At 39.0% G+C, this 25,927-nt stretch overlaps 4 protein-coding genes across 4 annotated transcripts in view; 2 read left to right on the forward strand and 2 right to left on the reverse strand.

Moving 5' to 3' along the window:
* LOC117290058 (patched domain-containing protein 3-like) overlaps positions 1–952 on the reverse strand; it is a 29,450-nt gene extending 28,498 nt beyond the window's left edge. Inside the window, exon 1 of the mRNA XM_033771305.1 lies at positions 910–952. Within this exon, the coding sequence (XP_033627196.1) occupies positions 910–952 (43 nt within the window). The remainder of the gene's footprint in view (positions 1–909) is intronic.
* Positions 953–2,865: 1,913 nt separating this feature from the next.
* LOC117290059 (uncharacterized protein K02A2.6-like) lies at positions 2,866–5,812 on the forward strand. Its single transcript, XM_033771307.1, has 2 exons — positions 2,866–4,335; positions 5,645–5,812. Exons 1-2 carry the CDS (start codon positions 2,866–2,868, stop codon positions 5,810–5,812), a joined length of 1,638 nt encoding a protein of 545 aa, XP_033627198.1.
* Positions 5,813–8,222: 2,410 nt separating this feature from the next.
* Positions 8,223–9,263, forward strand: LOC117290060 (uncharacterized protein K02A2.6-like). The gene has a single exon (XM_033771308.1). It carries the CDS (start codon positions 8,223–8,225, stop codon positions 9,261–9,263), a length of 1,041 nt encoding a protein of 346 aa, XP_033627199.1.
* Positions 9,264–13,192: 3,929 nt separating this feature from the next.
* LOC117290061 (patched domain-containing protein 1-like) lies at positions 13,193–25,584 on the reverse strand. The gene is made up of 2 exons (XM_033771309.1): positions 24,607–25,584; positions 13,193–13,294 (listed from the first exon to the last, which is right to left on the reverse strand). The coding sequence occupies exons 1-2, from the start codon at positions 25,582–25,584 to the stop codon at positions 13,193–13,195; spliced, it is 1,080 nt and encodes a 359-aa protein (XP_033627200.1).
* Positions 25,585–25,927: the final 343 nt, after the last annotated feature.

Below are 25,927 nucleotides of genomic sequence, written 5' to 3' on the forward strand. Positions count from 1 at the left end.
TCCACATATCCCTGGCTATATCATATTAGCGCCCCAGTGTTTTAAGTCTGATAATTAGCTCAGCCCAATTAATTTAATCAAGGAACAATTTACGAATTTTTCTACTTTAGGAAATTTACGAAATTTTCTATACGCTGTACATTATATATGCTGTACACAAAGAACAAGCGTAAGGTATGGGCAATTACAAAGCCAAGAGTTCCATCTTAATTGGAAAATATTATTAATTTTTATTTCATAAATCCATTCCTCATACCCCTGGCTAAATCAGATTAGCGCCCCAACTTGTTACGTCTGCTAATTAGCTCAGCCCAATTAATTTAATCAAGGAAGAATTTACGAATTTTGGTATTGTATATGCTGCATGTCTAAGGTATGGGCAAACAAAAAGCCAAGAGTTCCATCTTAATTGGAAAATATTATTAATTTTTATTTCATAAATCTATTCCTCATACCCCTGGCTATATCAGATTAGCGCCCCAACTTGTTAAGTCTGCTAATTAGCTCAGCCCAATTAAATTAATAAGGGAAGAATTTACTAGTTTTTGTACTGTATACGCTGTATATACTAAGATAACAAGCGCGTAAGTAATGGGCAATTACAAAGCCAAGAGTTCCATCTTAAAGGAACACGTTGCCTTGAGATTTCACGAAATTTCACGTTTGAAGGTGTTCCTTATACTTATTAAGAGTTGTTCTTGCAATATAACACATTTAATGTGTTATAATTAGTGAATGGTAATTAAAAAAAAAAAACACTGACCTCTGACCCCGAAACATGTCCCGCGAAATGTATACGTTTTTCAAGCCGTCAAAACGATCGTCCGTTTATGCGCGATGAATAGCAGTTAGGCTGGCGCCGTAGCCAATGGCCTGGTAAACCTACCAGAAGAACACGAGGTAACATACCGTTCTCTACCTCGCGACGTTGTGTGAAATGTAAACACACCATTTCGCTGTCAAAATGGATCGCCGAAAAACACAGATTCAGCTCATTGCTCTACGCAAAGAGATGATTGGAGACACGTCCAAAAAGAAGGAAGGGACTACTCGCCAATCAGGGTAAGAATAATGTAGTGGGACATGGACTAGCCGACGAGAGAGAGAGAACGGACCGTGAATGTTTATACCCAATGCAATGTTAGTTATTATTAATTGTGGACATGACACGTAAATTCACAGCCATGACAGCCGCAGCACTGTGTTGTGAGAGTACGTACATGTACTGGTATGACTAGTTTACATGTAATTTTGTAGATCTATTCACTCGGTGCATAGATGGGGGTGGGGATTTGAATCGAGTGTCCAGCGTCCTACTGACTTCGCATAATTTACCCTAATTTACTTTGATGCTACAATTAAAAGAGTCGTTTATCTGGCTGGGAAGGGGAGGGCTTTTGTAAAAATTGTAGAAGTACATTTTAAAAATAGTACAGATTTATTAAATGTTTTTTGTATGTTTTTAACAGTTTACCCAAAATATTGTACCCAAGTCAACTCGTACCCAAGGCAACTTCTTGTTGAAGGTGCTATGTGAGCAGATGCCAGGACTTGGCGTAAACATCTTGGAGACCTCATCAAACCCGGCACCTCCAAGTCCACATCATCCACCTCCGCAAAGCTCTTGCCAAGCTGGTGTGTTTGTACCAACTGTAGGGAGATGCCAACACAACAGGACATGCTGCAAACAAAGGCCGGATGAATGCTTCTCAAACTTGGCAGTAAGAGACTGATTATTTCATACTGTCAATGGCATACTTGTTCATTACCTACATGTGCATGTATAACAATATACACATGTACTGTCAAAGCAGTCCAGTTTTGTTACATGATATTTTGATCTGCCCCCCCCCCCTCCCCGAAAAAAGGAAACAAAGTAAATGTGTAAACAAACATTCAATAAGGAAACACAAATTTAAGCTTTCATTCATTGTAGTTTCTTGTAAACAGCCTCCTTCGCCTGTAGTGTTCACGTGATCACACTGTAATACATGTAATGTTATACATTTATGCAAATGAGTTGGCCTCGTGTAAGAGTACACGGAGGGAAGGTGGAAAACCGAGGAACAGAATAAAGACACATGTTGATGCACATAAGATTGAATTCGTCTATAGTGTTGGTTTAATCCGTATGTCTAGTAAGACTCTACAATTGGCGACGAGGATAAACATCATAGCAACTTTTGAAAAAGTTTAAGTTGTTTTGAAACAGAGGAAAAGTGCGAAACACCGACGAAAATGGCGCAGAATATCCAGCTGAATGGAGTTGAGAAATTTGACCCTCATGGTGACCCCGCACAGTTGAGACAAATGTGGCGGCGATGGTTGCGTGGGTTTGAGTATTTTGCTGTTGGAAAGGGAGTCACAAATCAAGGACAGAAGAAAGCCCTTCTACTGCATTGTACCGGTCCTGACGTTCAGGATATTTTCTCTTCCCTGACGGAGGAGGAGGGAACAGACGAGTATGATAAAGCCGTGAAAACCTTGAACAAACATTTCGAAGTGAAAATCAACGTGCCGTACGAACGCTGTGGTTTTCGCAACATGGAACAGGCGGCCGGGGAAACAGTTGATCAGTACATAGTGCGGCTCCGACAGAAGGCATTATTATGCGAGTTTGACAAGTCAGACGAGGAGATCAGGGACCAGGTGATTGCACAATGTAAGTCACATAAAATTCGTACCAAACTGTTAGAAAAGGGGCAATCATTATTGACCGTTTGAGGATGATCGCAACAAATGTAGAATTGACTGAGAAACAGTCCAAGGATATGGAGGCGAAGAAACCAGACTATGGTCCACATGTAAATGCTGTAAGGCGACACAAGGCCTCTGACTACGAGCAAAGGAGAAAGAATGGTGAACATGGAGACGCCAGCAAGGGTTATAGAGGCGGCGCTGGGACAAGACAACATGCCAACGGTGATCAGTGTTTCCGTTGCGGACACAGGACATTATGCCCGTGATCAGGAGTGTCCAGCCCGAAATGCGGTGTGCAACAAATGCGGAAATCGCGGACATTATGGAGTTGCTTGCAAGACCCAGACGAGCAAAAACAGAAAAGACAATTACGAGCAAAAGGATGCCAAATGGAGAAATAACAAAGGACAAAAATGGAATGGAACCGGAGGAAATAAACCAAGAGGAAAAGTTCACACAGTGCAAGAAGACACTGAAACTGGTAGTGACACTGAATTTGCATTCCATGTAGGCATGGTGGGAAGTAATAAAGAGGAAAAGATCAAAGTAAGTTTGGGGCAGGGCATACCTGTAGATGTTATCATTGACAGTGGAGCTTCAGTAAATATCATTGACAAAAGTCTGTGGGAGGAATTGAAAGGTAAAAGAATTCAGTGTAAATCTGAAAGAAGTAATAAGAAGTTGTATGCATATGGATCAACAAATCCATTAAAGGTTCTTGGTAAATTTGTAACCAAAATTAAAGTTGATGGTATGAGTCATGAAGACACTGAAGTAGAAGCAGATTTTTATGTCACAGAAAGTAAAGGGCCTGCACTTCTAGGTAAAGATACAAGTGTTGAACTGGGTGTGCTTAAGATTGGTGTTAACCTTGTGGCTAGAGAAGTGATAGATAGTTATCCAGAATGTTTTCAAGGGGTAGGAAAGTTGAAGGACCATAAGCTGAAGTTGCACATTGACAAAGAGGTTAGACCAGTGGCACAACACATGTACCGGGTACCATACACCTTAAGAGAGAAGGTCAGTGACAAACTAGATGAATTAGAGTCACTAAGTATAATAGAGAAAGTTAATCACCCAACTTCGTGGGTAAGTCCAGTGATTGTTGTACCCAAACCAAATGGCGATATTCGACTGTGTGTTGATATGCGACAAGCCAATAAGGCCATAATCAGAGAAAGGCATCCTATTCCTACTGTTGATGAGATTTTGTACAATATGAATGGTAGTGAAGTTTTCAGTAAGTTAGATATGAAGTATGGGTATCACCAGATAGAATTGGAAGAAGATTCACGAGAAATCACAACGTTTGTAACCCATAAAGGCCTGTATAGGTATATACGATTGATGTTTGGCATAAGTGCAGCACCAGAGAAGTACCAGCAAGTAATAGCTCAGGTACTACATGATTGTGAAGGAGTTCAAAACATATCAGATGATATTGTTGTTCATGGAAAAAACCAAGCAGAGCACGATGAAAGACTAGTGAAAGTCATGCAGAGACTGAAGGAAAAGAACTTGACCTTAAATAAGGAAAAGTGTCAGTTTGGTTTGACAAAGATTACGTTCATGGGTTATGTGTTATCCAAAAATGGAGTTGAGCCCACAGAGGGGAGAATCAAAGCCATGAAAGAGGCAAGACCCCCCAACAATGCAGCCGAAATCAAGAGTTTTCTGGGACTTGTGAATTTCTCAGCACGATACATTCCTAATTTATTATTATTATTTATTATTATTTATTCAGCCAAGATTTCAACAAACAGTACAAGATACAATATTGAAATATAAGTAAAGAAATATAACAGTATAAGAAACAATGAATGTAAACTTATGACATCTAGAACAATTGTAAACCAATGATTGAGTGAGACAGAGCACTGGCAATCAAGCAAGACAATTATAAAACAGACAGGACAAGCCCATTCTAAGATGGCCAGGATTAATAAAAGTGAACCTAACCACTGTGACTCGAAAGCCTATCAATCCAATCTTAAAATAGGAATAGAATCTTTAACAAACATTTAAAAACAGTAAAGATAAACTTTGGAAAATATAATAAATATTAAGAACAAAATAAATATGTATATGTTAAGAAAAACCTATTTATATGTAGCAAGATTATTTGGAAGTGCACATTTGAGTTTAAAAAAGCTGACCTAAAAACAATGAACAAATGAGGATATAAAAATATAGAAATTAAGAAAAGGGCCAATCTTTATCAACAGATAAATTAAAAACAATTTGGAAAAACTCTACAGGTTCTGGAAGTGCTGACACAGGTATCTTTTATAACAATTGTATGAATCGAGGGTGAGGGAGTTGCAGATATTTGTTGGCAGACCGCTCCAAACACGAGGGAAAGAATGAACTGAAGTGTTTTTTAGGCTGAGGGTTCTAGCATACAAATGGTTGAATACGAGTGTATCGGTGTGTCGGGTATTGACAGAGGTATTCAAGTTGATGATGTGACAATTAATTAAACCAAATAAACAACAAGTGGTGAATTGCACAATGAGTCTTTGTCGTCTGGATTCAAGCGTTTGCCAGTTTAGAGTTTTGAGTCTGTCCTCGTATGACATTGCACCTCGTTGTTGCCTAAGGAACATCCTCGTAGCTCTCCTTTGGACACGTTCAAGTTTTGCTGAAAGTGTTGTAGTATATGGGCACCATGCAGGCAGCCCATACTCAAGAATAGGTAATACAAGGGATCTGTAAAGGGACATTAATGCAGTTGGGGATGTTCCACCTGCCGTATGCCAGATGAAACCTAGAGTCCTATTTGCCTTGGAGACAACACTGTTGACATGGTCAGACCAAGTGAGGTTATGATTGATCACGACTCCAAGGTATTTGTAGGTGGCAGTTATTTTGAGGGAAGATCCATGAATAGAGTACTCTGGAAGGGCTAGTGTTTTTGTAGATCTGGTCATATGCATAATCATAGACTTATTGGTGTTATCCCATTGGCCACACTCCACAAGTCGATGGCATCAAGGTCAGCTTGCAAGGAAAGTTCATCTGGAGGGGATTGGATATGTCTATAGATGAGGGTGTCATCAGCAAAGAGCAAACACTTGGAATTGAGGGAATGGGAGATGTCACTGATGAATAAGTTAAACAGGAGGGGACCGAGGACACTTCCCTGAGGGACTCCAGATGTAACCGGAGACATGGACGATAAAGCTCTAAAGCTCCCTGGTACATAACCCGCTGGAACCGGCCAGTTAAAAATGCTTTCAGCCAATACCAAGTTTGACCACGGATGTTAAAGTTCTCTGCCAGTTTATTGAGGATTGTGTGATGAGGCATAACATCAAATGCCTTGCTAAAGTCCAGGAAAGCAATGTCTATGCGAGGTGGACGGGGTTTGTCCATGATTGTAGCCCAGTCATAAATAGCATTTGTGAGCTGGGTGACGCAGGATTTATGTGCTGTAAATCCATGTTGTTCATCATTACCAAGACAGTTTGAAGAAATATGTTCATTGATATTGTTAGCGACTGCTCTTTCAAGGATTTTGCAGACAATGGAGGTTAAAGCAATTGGACGATAGTTTTTGATGTCGGTTCGGTTGGCAGATTTAAACACAGGGGTGATATTAGATAATTTCCAGTCCAAGGCTAGGGAGCCATGTAAGAGCGACAAATTCATCACACGTAATAGCGGTGGGGCGAACCATTGCGTAGGCTGACTAGAAAAAATGAGAAGTTCATGTCAGGGTCTACTGGGGTGTAGCCTGGGGGTTGATGTGTGTATGTAGCCACAACACCGGGGTGAGGATTACTCCTCCGTTCAGATGCAGTAACAATTCACTCAGGAAAGAAAATGGAGTCTGTACAGTCCAACTGATGGTCGTTGATTGTCTTATGATATTTTAATCAAACCCAATTAAATCCCCTACAACAAAGGTACAGAGAGACAATACATTTAGTTTGTTTTACAATAATCTAACTCACTTTTGTTGTAGTTAAAAATAATACTAATATGATCAATTAATAATTCTGGACTTACCAGACACCTGGGATATAGGCACTAGCTCTCCTAACCGACCATGTCTATAAGGCGTCCCACGCCACAATCTGGGCTGTAATAAATACACATACTCATACAGTCACGCATGGTGAATAGATAGCCCTACAGCTGCACAGTGAAACTCATCCACTTACAAATAATGAGAAATGTTTATAGCCACAAATAACAGATTTATACAATGAAATGTAAAACAAATATCCACTCACCAGAGTCCACAAACGAAATTGGGTTGGATAATCGCTCCCAGATATATTATGTTCTTCAATTCCACCGCGAAAGCGGTGGAAACTTTTAACGCCGTATTTTGATTGCCTCAAAGTCTCGTATAGTCTTCAAACAATGGCGACCCTTCAATGCAACTTGCACTGGTCAAACGTATAGGCAACGTTAGCCCTAGTGCAGAAAGAAATCACTCCGCGCGCAAAAGAAAACTACATTTGTAGACTCTTTAGGAAGTTAAAATACCCAATGACGACCTAATTAAATATTAAATGATAACTTGTAAATCCCACGGTACTATTAAGGTGAAATTTGAAGACAAACTAATTTTAGAACCAATTTTATAAGACGTACTACATTAAGGCAATGTAAGTACCTACAAGCGGAGCAAAGTGGCTTGCCGCGTTAAAGGGGCTGTGATAAATGAAAGTTGCCAGACCCCGACATTCACATGGGGCAAAGAACAACAAAACAGTTTTGATGTGTTGAAGGATTGCCTAACTAAGACTGAGACATTAGGGTATTACCGTCTTGATGCTACACGTACACAACTTGTTACGGATGCAAGTAATGTTGGTTTAGGGGCTGTGTTACTTCAAGAATATGAAGGGGAAACTAGAGTCATTAGTTATGCCAGTAGGACATTAAGTGATGTGGAGACAAGGTACTCTACTACTGAGAAAGAAGCACTTGCCGTTGTGTGGGCATGTGAGAAATTTCAGATATATCTGTATGGATTGAATTTCGAATTGATCACAGATCATAAACCACTAGAAGTGTTGTATGGGCCAAAGTCAAAACCAAATGCTAGAATTGAGAGATGGGTGTTAAGATTAATGCCATTCACATATACAATTCGATATGCACCTGGGCCACAAAACATTGCAGATGTGTTGTCAAGGTTGGTAAAAACCAATGTAGCTGATAAACCAAACACACTAGCAAATAAAGCTGAGGAGTATGTTAAGTTTGTTGCAGAACAGGCAACACCCCAAGCTTTAACTACACGTGAAGTGGAAGAAGCATCAAAGGACGATGCAGAATTGATCAAAGTTAGAAAGTGTCTAGCGAAAGGTGATTTTGATAAATCCAGTGTTAATTATTTTCCAATCAGGAATGAGTTGAGTTCAATCGGTTACCTGGTGTTGAGAGGAACAAGATTAGTCATACCTAAGACGTTACGTACAAAATGTGTAGAATTAGCACATCGTGGTCATTTGGGCATAGTAGGCACAAAACAAAGGTTAAGAAGTAAAGTGTGGTGGCCAAACATGGATAAAGATGTTTTGAGATTAGTTCGATCATGTCATGGATGTCAACTAGTAAGTGCGATGCCCAACCCAGAACCATTGCATCCAACGCAAATGCCTACGGGTCCTTGGCAGGACTTGGCCATTGACCTACTGGGACCTCTCCCATCAAAACACTATGTGTTTGTTGTGGTAGACTATTACAGTAGATTTTATGAAGTAGAAATTATGAAAGATACTACAACAGCTAAGATTGTGAATGCACTGGAGAATATGTTCTCTCGTTATGGGCTACCAAGGTCAATTACCTCGGACAACGGCCCACAGTTCAGGTCAGAAGTGTTCAAGGAATACTTAAATGAAAATGGTATTAACCATAGATTAGTGACACCTCTGCACCCTGCAGCAAATGGTGAAGTCGAACGACAAAACAGATCGCTGATGAAGCGCATTAGAATAGCTCATGCTCAGTCACAGGACTGGAAAAAGGAAATCCGGTCATACATGTTTGCGTACAGAACAACTCCTCATAGCACTACAGGTGTGTCCCCAGCTGAGTTAATGTTTGGGCGAAAACTCAGAACAAAATTGCCACAAATAGAGGAGTTAGAGTACAGAAATGATGAGGAAGTTCAAGACAGAGATGCTCTGATGAAACACAAAAATAAGTTGTATGTAGATAACAAAAGAAGAGCAGAAGAAAGTGATCTGAAAAAGGGAGATGCAGTACTGGTGAAGCAAAGTCAACAAAACAAAATGAGTACACCATTTCATGCAGTGCCATACACATTAGTGGAGAAACAGGGTAACAGTTGCACTGTTGAATCTCCAGAGGGAGTGAAATACAAAAGAAATAACACTCATATAAAGAAATACCAGCAAACAGAGTCTGACACTAGTCAGGAGAGTATCGAAGATCCAATACAGAATGAGGATATTAGTGGAGACATTGTAGACCCACAAGTCTCCATCTCAAGTCCAATGCTAGGTTCACCAAGGGCAATTCGTACAACGAGAAACTGTCTCCCTAAGCGTTTTGATGATTTTGTAATGGATGTTTAGATAAAACTTAAAGTATGTGTTATAAGCAGTAAGCACAGGATGTAAGGGTAAATATTGTTTACCAGAGGAGATACAAGATAATTAACAAATGTTTTCTGGGATAGTTTGAAATATCTCACCAACATAAAATTTGCAATAGCCCGGTCTAAGTCTAATATGATAAGTCATAGTATGGACTACTGTATTTTAAAAGAAACACAATTGTTTTGTTAAATGGTTAACATTGTTTAAACTTGATGATGTTGTTAAAAGTTAAAGTTTGATACTGTGCGTTTACTTTCCAGTTTAACTAAGGGTTTGTTATTTTAAAGAAAGGAGAGAATGTAGTGTTCACGTGATCACACTGTAATACATGTAATGTTATACATTTATGCAAATGAGTTGGCCTCGTGTAAGAGTACACGGAGGGAAGGTGGAAAACCGAGGAACAGAATAAAGACACATGTTGATGCACATAAGATTGAATTCGTCTATAGTATTGGTTTAATCCGTATGTCTAGTAAGACTCTACATCGCCAACGTTGCATTACCAAAAAACTTTACACTGAACAGCCACATCCTAAATTTTAATAACATCATGTCTTTGACCAGCAGCCGATTTCACAAAACTTTACGCAACTGCGTAAGTCCACTTGTGCAACGTTTATGGACCAACTTGCGCCATTAACATTGCGCAAGTGGACTCACGCAGTTGCGTAAAGTTTCGTGAAATCGGCTGCAGGCAGGTAATATTTGCAAAAATGTCACTTTAATGAATCAACATCAAGTGCATGGGTTTTATATTCCATATACATGTACAAATAGCCAATTTGTTTCAAAAATGTTTGTGTTTATACTTGAAAAGATCTTGAGGCACCTTGTTGTGGACCACCATTAGAGTTGGCACGACATCACCGGAATGACATGTACACCAGGGGAGCATGATGTACACAACAAATGACTTTGCCACCCAGCCAGCCTTCACAGACAACATGTGTTGTGTCAGAATGGTACTGGAAATAGAGTAACACTACCTGGTTACTGTGTTTGTAAAATCAGGGATATATTTCCAGATTGTTTCAACTTTCATGTACACATGATTTATGCAAAACAGGTTTAACAAATGGCAATATTTCCTGTTGTCAAAAAGTAGATTCTTATTCCTAAATTAACACATAATGTCAATATTTAAACTTATTATTATTATTTTTGTTGCACATTACTTATGTCAAGAAATCATTGAATGTGATGTGAGCAGAGTTTGTTTTCATCACAACGACATATGATTAAGTTTAATTTGAAGTACATGGCCAATTGTTTATACAAACATCATATTTATTGTATTGTTTATTTGAGATTTCAAAATTTTGTAACAAAAAACACACTAGAACAACAAAATGCAAAAACATAAACAATCTGTATTCAAATAAATTTATCTGAAATATCTTTATTCTGTATTCATAAAGAGACATAGATCATAGATGCAACAAGTTTGATAAACACGGTGCCATTTCAATTTTTTAACCTTAACCCTTGCATGTATATTTTGATTTCAAACCACATGCCTGTTATGAAATGCATGGTCAGAATGATGTTTTAGAACTAGTCATATTGTTGACTAGCAGACCATGTTAGTTCAAATAAGTAAAAGTTTTAAAGGAACACCACCCACTTTCAAGTCATACTTGTGTTGATCATTCTATTCTACTTTTAAAACATCCTTTCTAGCCATATGCATTTTACAACCAAATCACTCGATCTAAAGCATTTTTTTTTTTTTTGCGAAAAGGACTTTATACCGTAGATATTGGTAATTACTAATTTGTGATCATAAAACTCACTTGATAAAGTCTACATGATGAGAGGCATGTCAAAGGACTTGTTTCTATACTGCAGCAATGGTGTTTTATTTCACTGTTTCTTGCAGCTTTTATTGCCAAATTTAGCCCAAATTGTCACAGGTTTGTTATTTTATGTATAAATATTGAGGAGATACACCAACTATTACTAAGGATACTGCATGGGACTATAGTGTGCTTTGACAAAAGACAAATTTAATTAATGTTTGCAAATACATTGTGTACTGCTGTGAATTGTAAAAACATGTCTCAATAAATTGTCCATATTGTTTTATAAAGCTCCTATAAATTTGTGACAAAGATTCTCTTTGATTACATACAAACTCTAGAACTTGCCAATAATGCTAATAATGCACTGACCTTATGTCTCATGCACACCTGTACAGACAATTTTGTAGCCAAAATATGGAAAGTTACAAGGAAATTAAATTTAAGAAGTGGAAAATCTGGATTTGTGTTTTGCTACAAGTTCTTCTGTTGGTAGTAGAGGTGGTGGTATTGGGGGGGGGGGGGGGGGGGTGGCGGCTGCGGGTAGAAGCCATCCTTGCACCATTAGCGGTAAGCCTGGGCGACTAGTGTCGGACTCCAACTATTGAATCATTAGTCGAGTCGCGACTATTGTTTTCAACTATTCGGTTAAACGTGCTACAAAAATAGTCACAACTACTTCAAAAATTATATATGTCAAAAATAGTTGCGTCTACCTGTTTGGTGAACCAATTTAGTCGCTCATGACTATTCATGACAACATAATTTACTTACAAAACACAGTCAGACATCAGTGACACAAATCTTCAATCTTTTCCGCTTGAATTAGACTATATTGTGCTTGCGGCACACATTGCCACAGTGCATCTTGATAATTAAAAATTTGTCGCGACTAGTGTCGTAGTCGCAACTATTGGATGGAGGTGCGACTAGTTGATTAGTAATTTTCACTGGTAGCCCAGGCCTAATTAGCGGAGTTTTCCTGTCCTGCGAAGAAGCTGGTTGTCATAAACCGTGCTTGGAAAACTTCTTTGATGTAAGTGCACTCTTTCTTGTCCATACCGGCTTCAATAATCACATCATCACCCAACGTTCACTGTGACCTGGAAAAACAAGCAATACAAAAATGTTACAAAATAATGAAATTCTTCCCTGTTTCTGATTTTGTTTTGTAATTTTTGAAAAGAGTTCTTCAAGACTATGGCCCTTTTCGAAACCACGGCTTTGGCTTTGGATTCAGCTCGGGCTAGCTTGGCCCCGCAGATGTTTGGACAATACTTAGCGTGCTTTGCGTAGGGATTCAGACAAGAGGACGGAGTCTGAAGCCGAATCCAAAGCCGAAGCCGTGGTTTTGAAAAGGGCCTATGGAAGCTTCATTTTTGTGGACAAGAGTATTACTTTATTTTAGCTTTCATTGCCAACTACCATTTGCAGTATAAGTATGTGCTCCCTGTTCAGATGCATCACACAGTAAATTTGCTGTCAAATGATTCTGAGCAATGTAAACAGGAGCTACCTCAAATAGTACCGTCCAAGACCAAGGTCAAGGAATTACATCCCCATGATAGACATAAACATTATTTTATAAAATAATGAATGTATAACCCCGAAAGGATCATGTTGGCAAATAAGACAAGTGACATCTATCATATGGCAATGCACTAGTATTAGTAATAGAAACCACTGTCCTGTTGCCCTGTGAGCCCGACTCTACACATGCTACATGTACATGCAAACAGCATAGAGAAAGGACAGAGAAGTAAAGTCCCTGTAATTTTGTATCTAAAATCGAACTGGGGGGTATAATGTGACTCGCAATTGCATACTTACGGTAAACACGGTAAACGCCTCTGACATGTCTGAGCAGATGTTTAATTGAGAGGATGAATTCTCTAGCTGTAGTTTTGGTGTTGGAGGTCATGACACGTCCATTTTCAACTCCACTCGCTAGTTAGTATTAAATAATCTAGTCTTTTTGCTGCAAAGGCCCGAGGCAAAAAGAGACACACGACTACAGAATCACATGCACTATTAGTAATACGGGTACCAGACATTCTTTCGTGTACAAAGTGTTTGCATTACTAGACTGGCCCCGCTAAAATCCTACATCGTACGAGCAAGAACCACGTCTGGGGAGGTCTGGCCGCGGGGGATGATGGCCCGCTGGACGGCAGCCGCTCGGCCCCGGGACGTGGGCTGAACTTGCTGCTTAGATAGTTTAATAAAAAGTTAATTCAACGTAGGCCCTTTTATTTTTGTTCATGAACTGTTTTTTGTTGTTGGAGTAACCATGGAGGAAGAGAAGATACAAATGGGGTTCGTAAAATTGTCAATAATTGCCAAGTCGTATAGTTCAACGGCTGCGACTGGAAATAAGACTAGTGAATTTGGCGGCCATTTATGGGAGTCAAAATCTTGACCCCCATAAATGGCGAAGCGTTTTGTTTCGAGAAAGTTAGCAAAAGCGAATCATTTCTAAGGCATGTTTGTGTAGATCATTAAATTCTACTTATTTGACATCTTTCCAACCGTAATCATTTTACATCAAACGCTTGTCATAGCCCAAAAACGCCCAACAAAGCGCAGCCCAAAGGCAACGTGTTCCTTTAATTGGAAAATATTATTTAATTTTTATTTCATAAATCTATTCCTCATACCCCTGGCTATATAAGATTAGCGCCCCAACTGGTTAAGTCTGCTAATTAGCTCAGCCCAATTAATTTAGTCAAGGAAGAATTTACGAGTTGTTCTACTTTATACGCTGTACATTATGCTATACAAAGAACAAGCGTAAGGTATGGGCATATACAAAGCCAAGAGTTCCATTTTAATTGGAAAATATTATTAATTTTTATTTCATAAATCTGTTCCTCATACCCCTGGCTAAATCAGATTAGCGCCCCAACTTGTTACGTCTGCTAATTAGCTCAGCCCAATTAATTTAATCAAGGAAGAATTTACGAATGTTTGCATTGTATATGCTGCATGTCTAAGGTATGGGCAAACAAAAAGCCAAGAGTTCCATCTTAATTGGAAAATATTATTAATTTTTATTTCATAAATCTATTCCTCATACCCCTGGCTATATCAGATTAGCGCCCCAACTTGTTAAGACTGCTAATTTGCTCAGCCACATGCATTTAATAAGGGAAGAATTCACGAGTGTTTCTACTTTATACGCTGTACATTATATATGCTATACACAAAGAACAAGCGTAAGGTATGGGCAATTACAATTAATTTAATCAAGGAAGAATTTACGAGATTTCTACTTAATACGCTGTACATATGCTGTACACAAAGAACAAGCGTAAAATATGGGCAATTACAAAGCCAAGAGTTCCATCTTTGGAAAATATTGTTAATTTTTCTTTCATAAATCTATTTCTCATACCCATGGTTCTATCAGACTAGCGCCCCAACTTGTTAAGTCTGCTAATTAGCTCAGCCCAATTAATTTAATAAGGGAAGAATACACGAGTTTTTTTACTTTATACGCTGTTTAATATGCTATGTATGCAAAGAACAAGCGTATAGGTACGGGCATATAAAAAGCCAAGAGTTCTATCTTAATTGGAAAATATTATTTTTATTTTTTCTTCAAAAATCTATTTCCCATACCCCTGGCTATATCAGATTAGCGCCCCAACTTGTTAAGTCTGCTAATTAGCTCAGCCCAATTAGTTTAATCAAGGTAGAATATACGAAGTACAAAAATTCGTAAAATCTTCCCTGATTAATTTAGTTGGGCTGAGCTAATTAGCAGACTTAACACTATGGGGCGCTGGGCTTATATAGCCAGGGGTATGAGGAACAGATTTATGAAATAAAAATTGAAAATATTTTCCAATTAAGATGGAACTCTTGGCTTTGTATATGCCCGTACCGATATGCTTGTTCTTTGATAGCATATATACAGCGTATAAAGTACAAACACACGTAAATTCTTTCTTGATTAAATAAATTGGGCTGAGCTAATTAGCAGACTTAACAAGTTGGGGCGCTAATCTTATATAGCCAGGGGTATGAGGAATCGATTTATGAAATAAAAATTAATAATATTTCCAATTAAGATGGAACTCTTAGCTTTGTATATGCCCGTACCCATACGCTTGTTCTTTGCATAGTATATAAACAGCGTATAAAGTACAAAAACTCGTAAATTCTTCCCTTATTAAATTAATTGGGCTGAGCTAATAAGCAGACTCAACAAGTTGGGGCGCTGATCTGATATAGCCAGGGATATGAGGAATAGATTTATGAAATAAAAATTAATAATATTTTCCAATTAAGATGGAACTCTTGGCTTTGTAATTGCCCATACCTTACGCTTGTTCTTTGTGTATAGCATATATAATGTACAGCGTATAAAGTAGAAAAATTCGTAAATTGTTCCTTGATTAAATTAATTGGGCTGAGCTAATTATCAGACTTAAAACACTGGGGCGCTAATCTGATATAGCCAGGGTTATGTGGAACAGATTTGTGAAAAATAAAACCCTAATAATACTTTCCAATTTAGATGGAACTCTTAGCTTTGTATCTACCTATACCTTACGCGTGTACAATCCTTCCACACTGTCTTTGACGGGTAATGACGGTCGTTGACAGTTATTTCGAAATTTGGTGCTAGCACCAAATTTTTTTGCTAGCACCAAATTTGGTGATGGGCTCAAATTTGGTGCTCACTTCAGCCTGGTCAAGGTCCGCGCGGTCGAAAACAGACTTGTTTTGGTGGAAAGCGCCACCAAGAGACGGCTTCTTAGAGGTTCGCAAATAATAGATTTGCTCACACACACGAGGGTTTGCTCACACACACGAGGGTTTTGCTCACACACACGAGGGTTTTGCTCACACACACGAGGATTTTGCTCTTAGACACGAGGGTTTTGCTCACACGCACGAGGGTTTTGCTCACACGCACGAGGATTTGCTCACACGCACGAGGGTTTGCTCACAGGCACAAGGATTTGCTCACACACACGAGGGTTTTGCTCACACACACGAGGGTTTTGCTCACACGCACGAGGGTTTTGCTCACACACACGAGGGTTTTGCTCACACGCACGAGGGTTTGCTCACAGGGACGAGGATTTGCTCACACACACGAGGGTTTTGCTCACAGGCACGAGGGTTTTGCTCACACGCACGAGGGTTTTGCTCACACGCACGAGGATTTGCTCACACGCACGAGGGTTTGCTCACAGGCACGAGGATTTGCTCACACGCACGAGGGACCTCTCCACACGCACGAGAAAACAGATAAGTGTCCTTTATAGACCACCATAGAGTGGTGATAAAAACCTATATTGCACGGCTAATATCACTACCATGCGTCTTGTGTGTTCTATGTCACGCGCCAAGTTTGCTTGAAGATAAACGGCCTTCGGCCTCGTTGGATATGGGACGCAGAAGCGCTATTTAATTCCGTATTCCACTCGCGCTTGTGTGATAACTTGTATTATAGCCTGTTCTCAAACCTGATCATTTTAATAACCATTGTTCTTTGAAAAATTTGTGTTTGGCAATAAAGAAATCAATTTTATAAACAAGTAATTTGTGATGGCCTTTATTTAGAAATATAATGTATTCATGTGCTTGTGACACAATTAGTATAGCCTTAAGGTTTAATACATGTGAAAAGTCGATGAGTCGATGCATGAACGACAATTAAATTGTACTTCTCTGTCTGTGGTTCATGTGATCTGCCCACGACAAATCATTCGGGGAAGTATGAAACCATGAAACAAACACGACACGTATAAACAAAGATGCAAGCTTTTTGTCAGACATTCTGTAGTCAGCTATATTTCTTCAGAATAACGACAATAATTAGCTGTTCCGATCCAGTCGGAACAGCTATTGTTTTCGTCGAGATTTTTATTATTTTTAGCTGTTCCGACCGTCCGTCGGAACAGGTATTGTTTTCGTCTAGATTTTTATTGTTTTTATTATTATTATTCTTTGTTTCTCCCTAAATCCCATAGTGTTTGTACACATTTTTGCGGCAGCCTAATCTCCTAAACCATAATACGAAAGAGTGAGTTTATTGTACCAAATTGAAGCTTAGAACATAAGCTTAATTCTTATCGTAAAAAATGTTAAAATTGTTAATTAATAAGCCTTAATTAAGCTTGTGAATATTTAATTAGCAAACCAAGTTAACACCATATCTCAAAAAGTAGACCGCCGATCCTGAAACTTTTTTCAGCGATACACTAGTCAGGTCCTGTTAATGTGATTTCCGACATAAAATTCTGGACGACGTCACCATGACGTCATGTAATGCACGTTTTGTGTCTGTGCACAAACACAATGGCTCTTGAAGTGTAAACAAACCCAGCTTTCCGAAACATAATTTATTCGATTAAAATTAAATTACATGTTGTACACTTCCCAAAACTGCTTTAGATTAAGATATATTTTATTGATGGTCATTTTAAAAGCATCAGAACTTATAGAAACAGTGTAATTATTTTAAAAACCTGTATTTCCGGGGAAATTTTTTCAAAGATCATGGGTACGGCGTAAAACTTGATTTGAATAGTCAAAATTGTAAAACTGTTAACTTGACCAAGTCCTTATCCCATTTTCGACCGGTGTTATTGCGTTGTTTTGTTCAATATACATAGATTTCTTATGGTCACCGACTAGCACAAGTCTAAACTTGTTTCCAAAATTTGTCAAGCCTGAGCATGGTGCTCTCGTGGACCGGGTTCATTTCAGCCGACGAGCGTGGACGACGAAAATAGACCGCCCGGGATTTGGAGTTATTTACGGGTAAAGTCACCTTGATCGCGCCGGGGACCATTTGCCTAAACTAATTCCAGTATTTCGCATTACGTTCGGAAATTAGACCATGACAAACAAAAACTCTTTGACAGGAATACAAAAGCAGAGATTTTATTATGCTGACGTTTCTCTGGTGGTTGAGTGGCTCAGTTTTATAGAGCTGCTTATAATAAACAGGCAAAACATTTTGCTTTACAAAATTGCAGAAATTGAGCAGAACACCTGGATTCACAACTTGAACATGAGGCATGGTTAAGCTGCTTTTTGTGTTTAAAAAGCTATTATGTAGTTTGGTCCTGGGCCAATGGCTTTTAAAGGAAAGAATCGCAGCGCTTACGTAATCAGGGAAATGTGCTTACGCTAAGCGTATTTTACAGCTTAGCCGGGAATGTGTTCTTCACGTCACAATTGGCATCAAAAAATTTGCTACAGTTGACTAATTGTGCTCAACTCCTGCGAAACTTTCACTGCGAAAACAGTGATTTAAAAATTTGATTTGCATTCGCAGGAAAAACCGTGCTTTACTTGTGACAAAAGTAGGCAGGGGCGACTAGTGTGCTTTAGTGTTAAAGTCGCGACTACAAATTATTATTTGAGTCGCGACTACTGTTTTTCTCTACTCCGTTATAATCGTGTCCACACATCTACTACAAAATTTGTCCCGACTACCTGTTTGGTGAACCAGTTGTGTGGCGTACTACTATTCGCAACATAATTAATATTGCCCTTGCGTAATAGCGGCACAAATCTTGAGAATCTGTACTTTATCTCGACAAGTGTCATAGTTAGGTTTGAAGTGCGACTAGTCGAGTAGTAAATTTCACTAGTCACACCCATTCGCAACATAATTAAAAATATATCCCGACTACCTGTTTGGTGAACCAGTTGTGTTGCTTACTACTATTCGCAACATAATTTATATTGCCCTTGCGGCATAGCGGCACAAATCTTGAGAATCCGTACTTTATCTCGACAAGTGTCGTGGTTAGGTTTGAGGTGCGACTAGTCGAGTAGTAAAATTCACTAGTCACCCATTCGCAACATAATTAAAAATTTGTCCCGACTACCTGTTTGGTGAACCAGTTGTGTTGCTTACTACTATTCGCAACATAATTAATATTGCCTTTGCGGCACATAGCGGCACAAATCTTGAGAATCTGTATTTTATCTCGACAAGTGTCGTAGTTAGGTTTGAGGTTCGACTAGTCGAGTCATGATGGGAATGATGCTTAATGAAAAAGATTCATTGCTCTGCAGAAGCATTGAATTCTGCGCTTACGTCAAGCGAAATAGACTGCTTATAGCGGGGATTTCTTTTGTTTGTGTGCTTCCAAGTTCGCACATTATTTTCCAAGCTTGCACATCACAGTAAAGCGGAAAATGGTGATCGTAAGCGCAGACTTTGGTGGTCATGAGAACCGTGTAATTTTGCCCTGTAAGTAGGTTTGGTAAGGCCTATACTTCAAACATGTAAAGTCAAAAAAGATTGTTAGTACATGAGGGGAAATCTTGTGAAACTGGTCCAATTTGACTCTGCTTCACTGCGTAAGCAAAGAATTGACACATCAGAAGCGCGGATATTATCGTTAATTAAAGCATATTTCACAGCTTAGCAGGGATATTTTTGCTTGTGCGCGGGGAAACTTATCATATGTAATCTTTGCTTTGAACTAATTGTACAGATATTTCAGCACCTGCACAGTAAGCGGAGAACGGTGGTTGTATAATAAATAGGCAGAGTTTGGTTGAAGCAGACAGAGCCATAAAACTGGGCCGTGTTCTATAGGGGAAATTATAGCTTGACATTTTGTGACAGTTTTGGTCTCTGCATCGTACACATACAAATACAGAGTCAGATACAGACATTACGGTGCAGAAATCGTGCAATTGAAATGTTTCATAAGAGCGCCCCCTATCGGCAGGAGTAGGAAAATAAAGGAGTATCCTACAAATTAATTATGTGTTTTTAAACACGTAAAATAATATCAAATGGAAGCTTTAGGATGTTTAGCTTAATTCCTATCATAAAACATATTAAAATTATTTATTAATTAACCACCAGTGACCCTCATATGCATATTAATTAGGAAATCTTTGCAGCATCATATCTCAAGAACTTCACGGCCGACTTTTCAACTGTTTGTTTTTAAAGACTCCTTGGGGGTTGGAGATTAATTTGAAAAAACTGTGACCTCAAGTTGACCTCTACTTCCGCGTCAACCGGAAGTGTCACCATATCTCAAGAACTATACAGCAGATTTTCAAAATATTTTCAGTTATAAACTCCTTAGGCATAAAATATTAACTTTAAAAAACCGTGACCTCAAGTTGACCCCTACTTCCTGGTCAACCGGAAGTGGGACCATATCTCAAGAACTATACAACAGATTATCAATGTTGGTTCAGTTATAGACTCCTTGGGCATTCAAGATTAGTTTGAAACAACTTTGACCCCATGTTGACCTTTACTTCCGGGTCAACCGGAAGTGAACCCATATCTAAAAAAGTACAAAGCTAATGTTCAAACTTCTTAGGCAATAAATATTAGCTTTGGAAAACTGTGACCCCAAGTTGACCTCTACTTCTGGGTCAACCGGAAGTGGGACTATATATCAAGATCTACACAACCGATTTTATAGACTCCTTGGCATTGCAGATTAATCTTTGGTAGCTGTGGGCCCATGTTGACCTTTACTTACGGGTCAACCGGGAAGTAAAACCTTATAACAAGAGCTACACAACTTTTTTGAAACCTTTTTTTCAGTTATATATTCCTTGGGCAATGAAGCACATAATCCAAGCAAAACAACAAGGAACAGCTTCGTGTTTGTTCACAAACACTTAATGTCTAGTTATTATTATTATTCTTTGTTTCTCCCTAAATCCCATAGTGTTTGTACACGTTTTTGTGGCAGCCTAATCTCCTAAACCATAATACGAAAGAGTGAGTTTATTATACCAAATTGAAGCTTAGAACATAAGCTTAATTCTTATCGTAAAAAAAATTAAAATTGTTAATTAATAAGCCTTAATTAAGCTTATGAATATCTAATTAGCAAACCTAGTTAACACCATATCTCAAAAAGTAGACCGCCGATCCTGAAACTTTTTTCAGCTATACACTAGTCAGGTCCTGTTAAGGTGATTTCTGACATAAAATTTCGGACGACGTCACCATGACGTCATTTAATGCACGTTTTGTGTCTGTGCACAAACACAATGGCTCTTCAAATCTATACTTTAAACTGGTCAAAAACACAATAACTTCGAAATAATGTATCTGTTAGTTTCCTAAATATCATATTATGTGTAGAAAAATACACTGATTCTAATAAGATTTGTTTCAGTCCATAAAAGCAATCAATGTTCGTCTATTAATTAATTAATCAATTAGAATCTTGGCATCATGTGTACAACGTAGTACTTCATAAATTGGGTGCAGTCACTTTCATTGCAATGTTTAAACATCTCTATGGCTCTTGCAACACACTGCGGACCTGTATGGGTTGAGGACTCTCGGGGAGAGTCTGAGAAGACGATGTCGTGATGTTTGCATCTTTAATTTGTTTTTGAAAAATGGCAACTAGTAACTAATTAACCACATGACCCTCATTTGCATATTAAATTAGAAAATCTTTGCTGCACCATATCTCAAGAAGTATACAGCCGATTTTAAGACTGTTTGTTGCTAAAGCCTTTTTGGGGATTGGAAATTAATTTTGAAAAATCGTGACCTCAAGTTGACCCCTACTTCCGGGTCGACCGGAAGTGGGACCATATCTCAAGAACTGTACAACAGATTATAAAACTTTTTTCAGTTATAAACTCCTTAGGCATAAAATATAACTTTTGACAAACCGTGACCTCAAGTTGACCTCTACTTCTGGGTCAACCGGAAGTGGGACCATATCTCAAGAAATATACAACCGATTTTCAAACTTTTTTCAGTTATAGACTCCTTGGACATTCAAGATTAGTTTGAAACACATTTGACCCCCATGTTGACCTTTACTTCCGGGTCGACCGGAAGTGGGCCCATATCTCAAGAAGTACAAAACCAATGTTGAAACTTCAGATATAGACTCTAAGGCAATAAATATTAACTTTGGAAAACTGTGACCCTATGTTGACCTCTACTTCTGGGTCAACCGGAAGTGGGACTATATATCAAGATCTTCACAACCGATTGCTTTAACTTTTTCAGTTATAGACTCCTTGGCATTGCAGATTAGTCTTTGGTAGCTGTGGGCCCATTTTCACCTTTACTTGCGGGTCAACCGGGAAGTGTGACCTAATACCAAGAGCTACACAACTTTTTTGAAACCTTTTTTTCAGTTATATATTCCTTGGGCAATGAAGCACATAATCCAAGCAAAACAACAAGGAACAGCTTCGTGTTTGTTCACAAACACTTAATGTCTAGTTATTATTTGGTTTTCTGGGAAAAGGAGATGTAGAGTATTAATCCCTGCATTATGTTCGTTTTGTATGGCCAGGCAAACCATACTATCACTCGTTCGTCCCGTACGTCCGACCATGCGACCGTGGCCAGACTTCATGCTGCTGGGCGCTGCCATGTTGTTCACATATTGAATATGCATTACACAACCTTGACAACGGCCTTATTTACATAATACGGCAACGCCCACAGTGCACGCAGCGCTGCAGGATTACTAAGACTATGGTAGCTTGCAAGTGTAGTCTAGATTTCAAGCCGTCCAATTCATTAAATCATACCGTGGCGGGCGCGCTTTGGCGATTCAACCGCGCGTAGTACACTATCCAGAATTAAGCACCATAGTCTTGGGCCAAGACTATTACTGGCATTGTTCAGCCACCGGTAGGGTCTCATGTTACAAACTCCGGAATATTCTTAAATGATTTCGAGAATTTCGTCTTTTTTGAGCCAAAAATTACAACAGTAATCATGTCTTTTTAACGCACGTTTATATGCAGTACGCCGTGTTTGTTTACATCTAATACCCACTATAGGTCATACGTGACGCAAGGAGCGCAATCGGTCTATTAAAATGAAAGCTTGCAGTCCAAGCTGTATCTCGTTTGTAGCCCTGTTTCACTGAGCCAGTGACCCTTGAGATTGTGACTAGCGCCCTCTAGTGACTGTAGATGTTTAGTGTTTACATGTGGTTGTTTCAGCCATGTTTCACCATGTTTTACTGTAGCTAGCAGTTCTTAGCCGAAAAGTTTATAGTCAAAACCAGCAGTTATCAGTTTTTACTTCAGAGATTATGGACACCAGGTTTACTAGAGTCTTGCCAAAGAAGTGAGTACCCCTTTTCAGTTGTGATTTTGATGATGTAAGCCCTTATTAGAGCAGACATAATTTACTAGTCTTCATGTTGAAATTAAAGGGACATGCAACTTGTTTACATGCAGATTGGGTACATTTACGTGTAAGAAGTTTCCCAGCTTTTGCTAGTTTCACACCAGATGTGAGAAATTAGGGATTGTTTATTAATGATGGACATTACTGAGAGATAAGGACAGTTTGATATGTTTCCCAAGTATTTCCTGGATTATTATGAAGGTTTAAGGAGAGTTTTAAGAACAACTTTCTTTCTGACAAGTTCAACTTTGATTAAGGATCACATGTATTAAGGATCTCTTTTCTGTATGTTTATTTACAGTTCGAATTGCATTAAAATACGAAAGCAAGATATCTAGTCTGTGTCACAACTGTATGCCTTACTTCTTGATGAGCCAAGCCCCAAGGCAAAAAAAAAGGTTTTTGTCACGCACTACCCTGCCAGCAATGATGATTAATTGTGTGCACATTCCTTGTATTGTTGATTTTTCTTGCTACTTTATATTCTACCGTTGATTTGAGGAACTTATGGGACTTCTTTACTGACGCCCAGTAGATATTTTCCTAGTTCGGGATGGGAGACTTTTCATGTCTAAAAACAACTGGGAGTAAATCGACAGCGACCATTTTGTTTGCTTAGCGAATGGACGGTAGTTCTCGTATTGGTAAGAAACAAAATTGTGAAGATCAAAGATTTACACCAAACTTAAACGGCCTAATGATGATGATAGTATAAAACATCCCTTGAATTATTTCTCTCTGAAATGTCATAATTCGGTGAGAAATAACTTATCTAGTTTCGCGGTTGGAGTTTATCGCTCAGTGAGCGTTTTATTCATTTGTTTTGCATCGATGTCATGCAAAATGTGTAATCGTTTTTTTTCACTATTTTCTCGTGACCGAGTTGGCTGATCGCTCTCAAACTTCTCCAGGTCTGTCAGTTTATGTATGTGATGTATTACACGAAGTGCTTACACTGCCAGCAAATGTTTTGAAGCAAAAACATTTCTGTGGTGTTCCTTTAACTTCACTGCCGTGGAGTGAGTTCTTCATTTATTGGTCTAAACATTTCGACATTGCGACTGGCCATCGTCAGGAGACTTCTTATTTTATGTTGTATTATTGTTTACAAGACTCAAACTTCTGGCAATCTCGGCCCTTTCTACCCCCCCCCCCCCCACCCCCTGGCCCGTTCAAACTTCGATCCTCAATTGCGCGGTCTGCACTCCAGCTGTGGTATACGATATTGAGCGGGGGAACGAGGGGAAGGGTGGGTATGTTTAGTTTCACATGGCCCAAACATTTTGGCCGGCCTTTAATTAGGTTTTTAAAACAAGATCAATTTAAGATTGATTAACTTTGTTTGCTTACCAATAATAAGAAGTGGTGCCGATCCCACCACATTGATGTAAGGTACTCCGATGTAACCCATCAGACCGAACGATGAGAGCACAGCTAGGCCGGCAGATATCACCCCACAAGCGGCCAACCAAGGCTTGCTCCGTACGCAGTCAAACATCACACAGGAAAAAATGCTGAAGGTAATCAGCACAGTAAAAGTGATACTAAAGTCTTTGATGACATTGGAGCTGGCTTTATCTAACTCTGTCTCAAGAGTACTGGATACCTGGCGAGTTACTCTTATCTCAGTTGCATTGAAGGCTTCAACAACTTGAAGAAACTCGTCCTCCCATAGAGCACTTCGTTGGTCGTCCATGCTGTCTTGATGCCGTAAGATGTAAGACAACTGCATGACCTCTGCTGAAAGTACTTCATCCGATAAATTAGATTTGAACTTCACTCCTCCCAGCTCTCCACCAGAAAATACAAACTTTTTGTTTGAATTGTAGACAGGATAAGTCAGATTGATCGCCTGTAACATGCTTGAGTTGTAATCGTATACAGACAGTATTGCGTTTTCATTACAAGTATTGTTCCATTTGACACAGAGATCAACAAAATAAAATGTATCCACCGAATCGTTGTGTAGCATCGTCCCATGAAGATTAAGAATTTCTTCATGAAGATTAAGAATTTCTTCAAAGACAGTCTCCGTCAGAACGTTTCCACCATCTTGTCTTTGTATGATTACTTTCCCCGATCGACCAAGACTTGTCAAACGAGTCACTAAGGTGTCGTTGTCGCCATGTTGTGTAAAAAGCTCTTCCACTGTTTTCCGGTCTGTTTTCGCCTGCCCATTCTCCGGTGTGTATAAATTCTCTACGCTCTGCTCACTTGTAATGAACGAAATTCCAACACCGAGTACTCCAGCCAGCAACATCGGTGAGAATAGGAACCACAACGGGTGCCTGGCGATGAAACCGCCATAGTTGAAAAAGAATGTCTTAATATTCTCTTCGATGCAATAAAATTTCATGTTGTTGTTGCTGTTGTTGTTTTGGGGTCGAAAACTTGAATTTGATAGCCAAGAGCTTGCTGGATCTTTCCTCGTTCACAACACACAAATGTAGTTTTATTGTTTTGACTGTTATGATGAGATATGCAACAACGATTGTTTTTTCTCTAGTTAGCAACAACGATCACTTCATCGTTTTGGAAACCGCTGTTTGTCTGGGAAAACCAATCCAATGTTCATGCATATATTAACGACACACTCCTGTATTTGGTTAATAATTGATGAATAAAATGTTTACTCAGGTACGCCTGCCAATGAAACTGATCTACGTCATACCAAGCGCTGGTTGATGTATGTAAAGGGT

This window comes from Asterias rubens, chromosome 5, assembly GCF_902459465.1.
Source record: "Asterias rubens chromosome 5, eAstRub1.3, whole genome shotgun sequence".
NCBI lineage: Eukaryota > Metazoa > Echinodermata > Asteroidea > Forcipulatida > Asteriidae > Asterias > Asterias rubens.

Excerpts from the sequence above, each read along its gene's own strand:
- LOC117290059 (XM_033771307.1), top strand. The coding sequence starts at position 2,866 with ATGGAGACGCCAGCAAGGGTTATAGAGGCGGCGCTGGGACAAGACAAC. Across the intron at positions 4,336-5,644 it reads GAATCAAAGCCATGAAAGAG|ACTTATTGGTGTTATCCCAT; the intron begins GCAAGACCCCCC and ends GCATAATCATAG.
- LOC117290060 (XM_033771308.1), top strand. The coding sequence starts at position 8,223 with ATGGATAAAGATGTTTTGAGATTAGTTCGATCATGTCATGGATGTCAA.
- LOC117290061 (XM_033771309.1), bottom strand. The coding sequence starts at position 25,584 with ATGAAATTTTATTGCATCGAAGAGAATATTAAGACATTCTTTTTCAAC. Across the intron at positions 13,295-24,606 it reads GAGTACCTTACATCAATGTG|CAAGTTCAGCCCACGTCCCG; the intron begins GTGGGATCGGCA and ends CTATCTAAGCAG.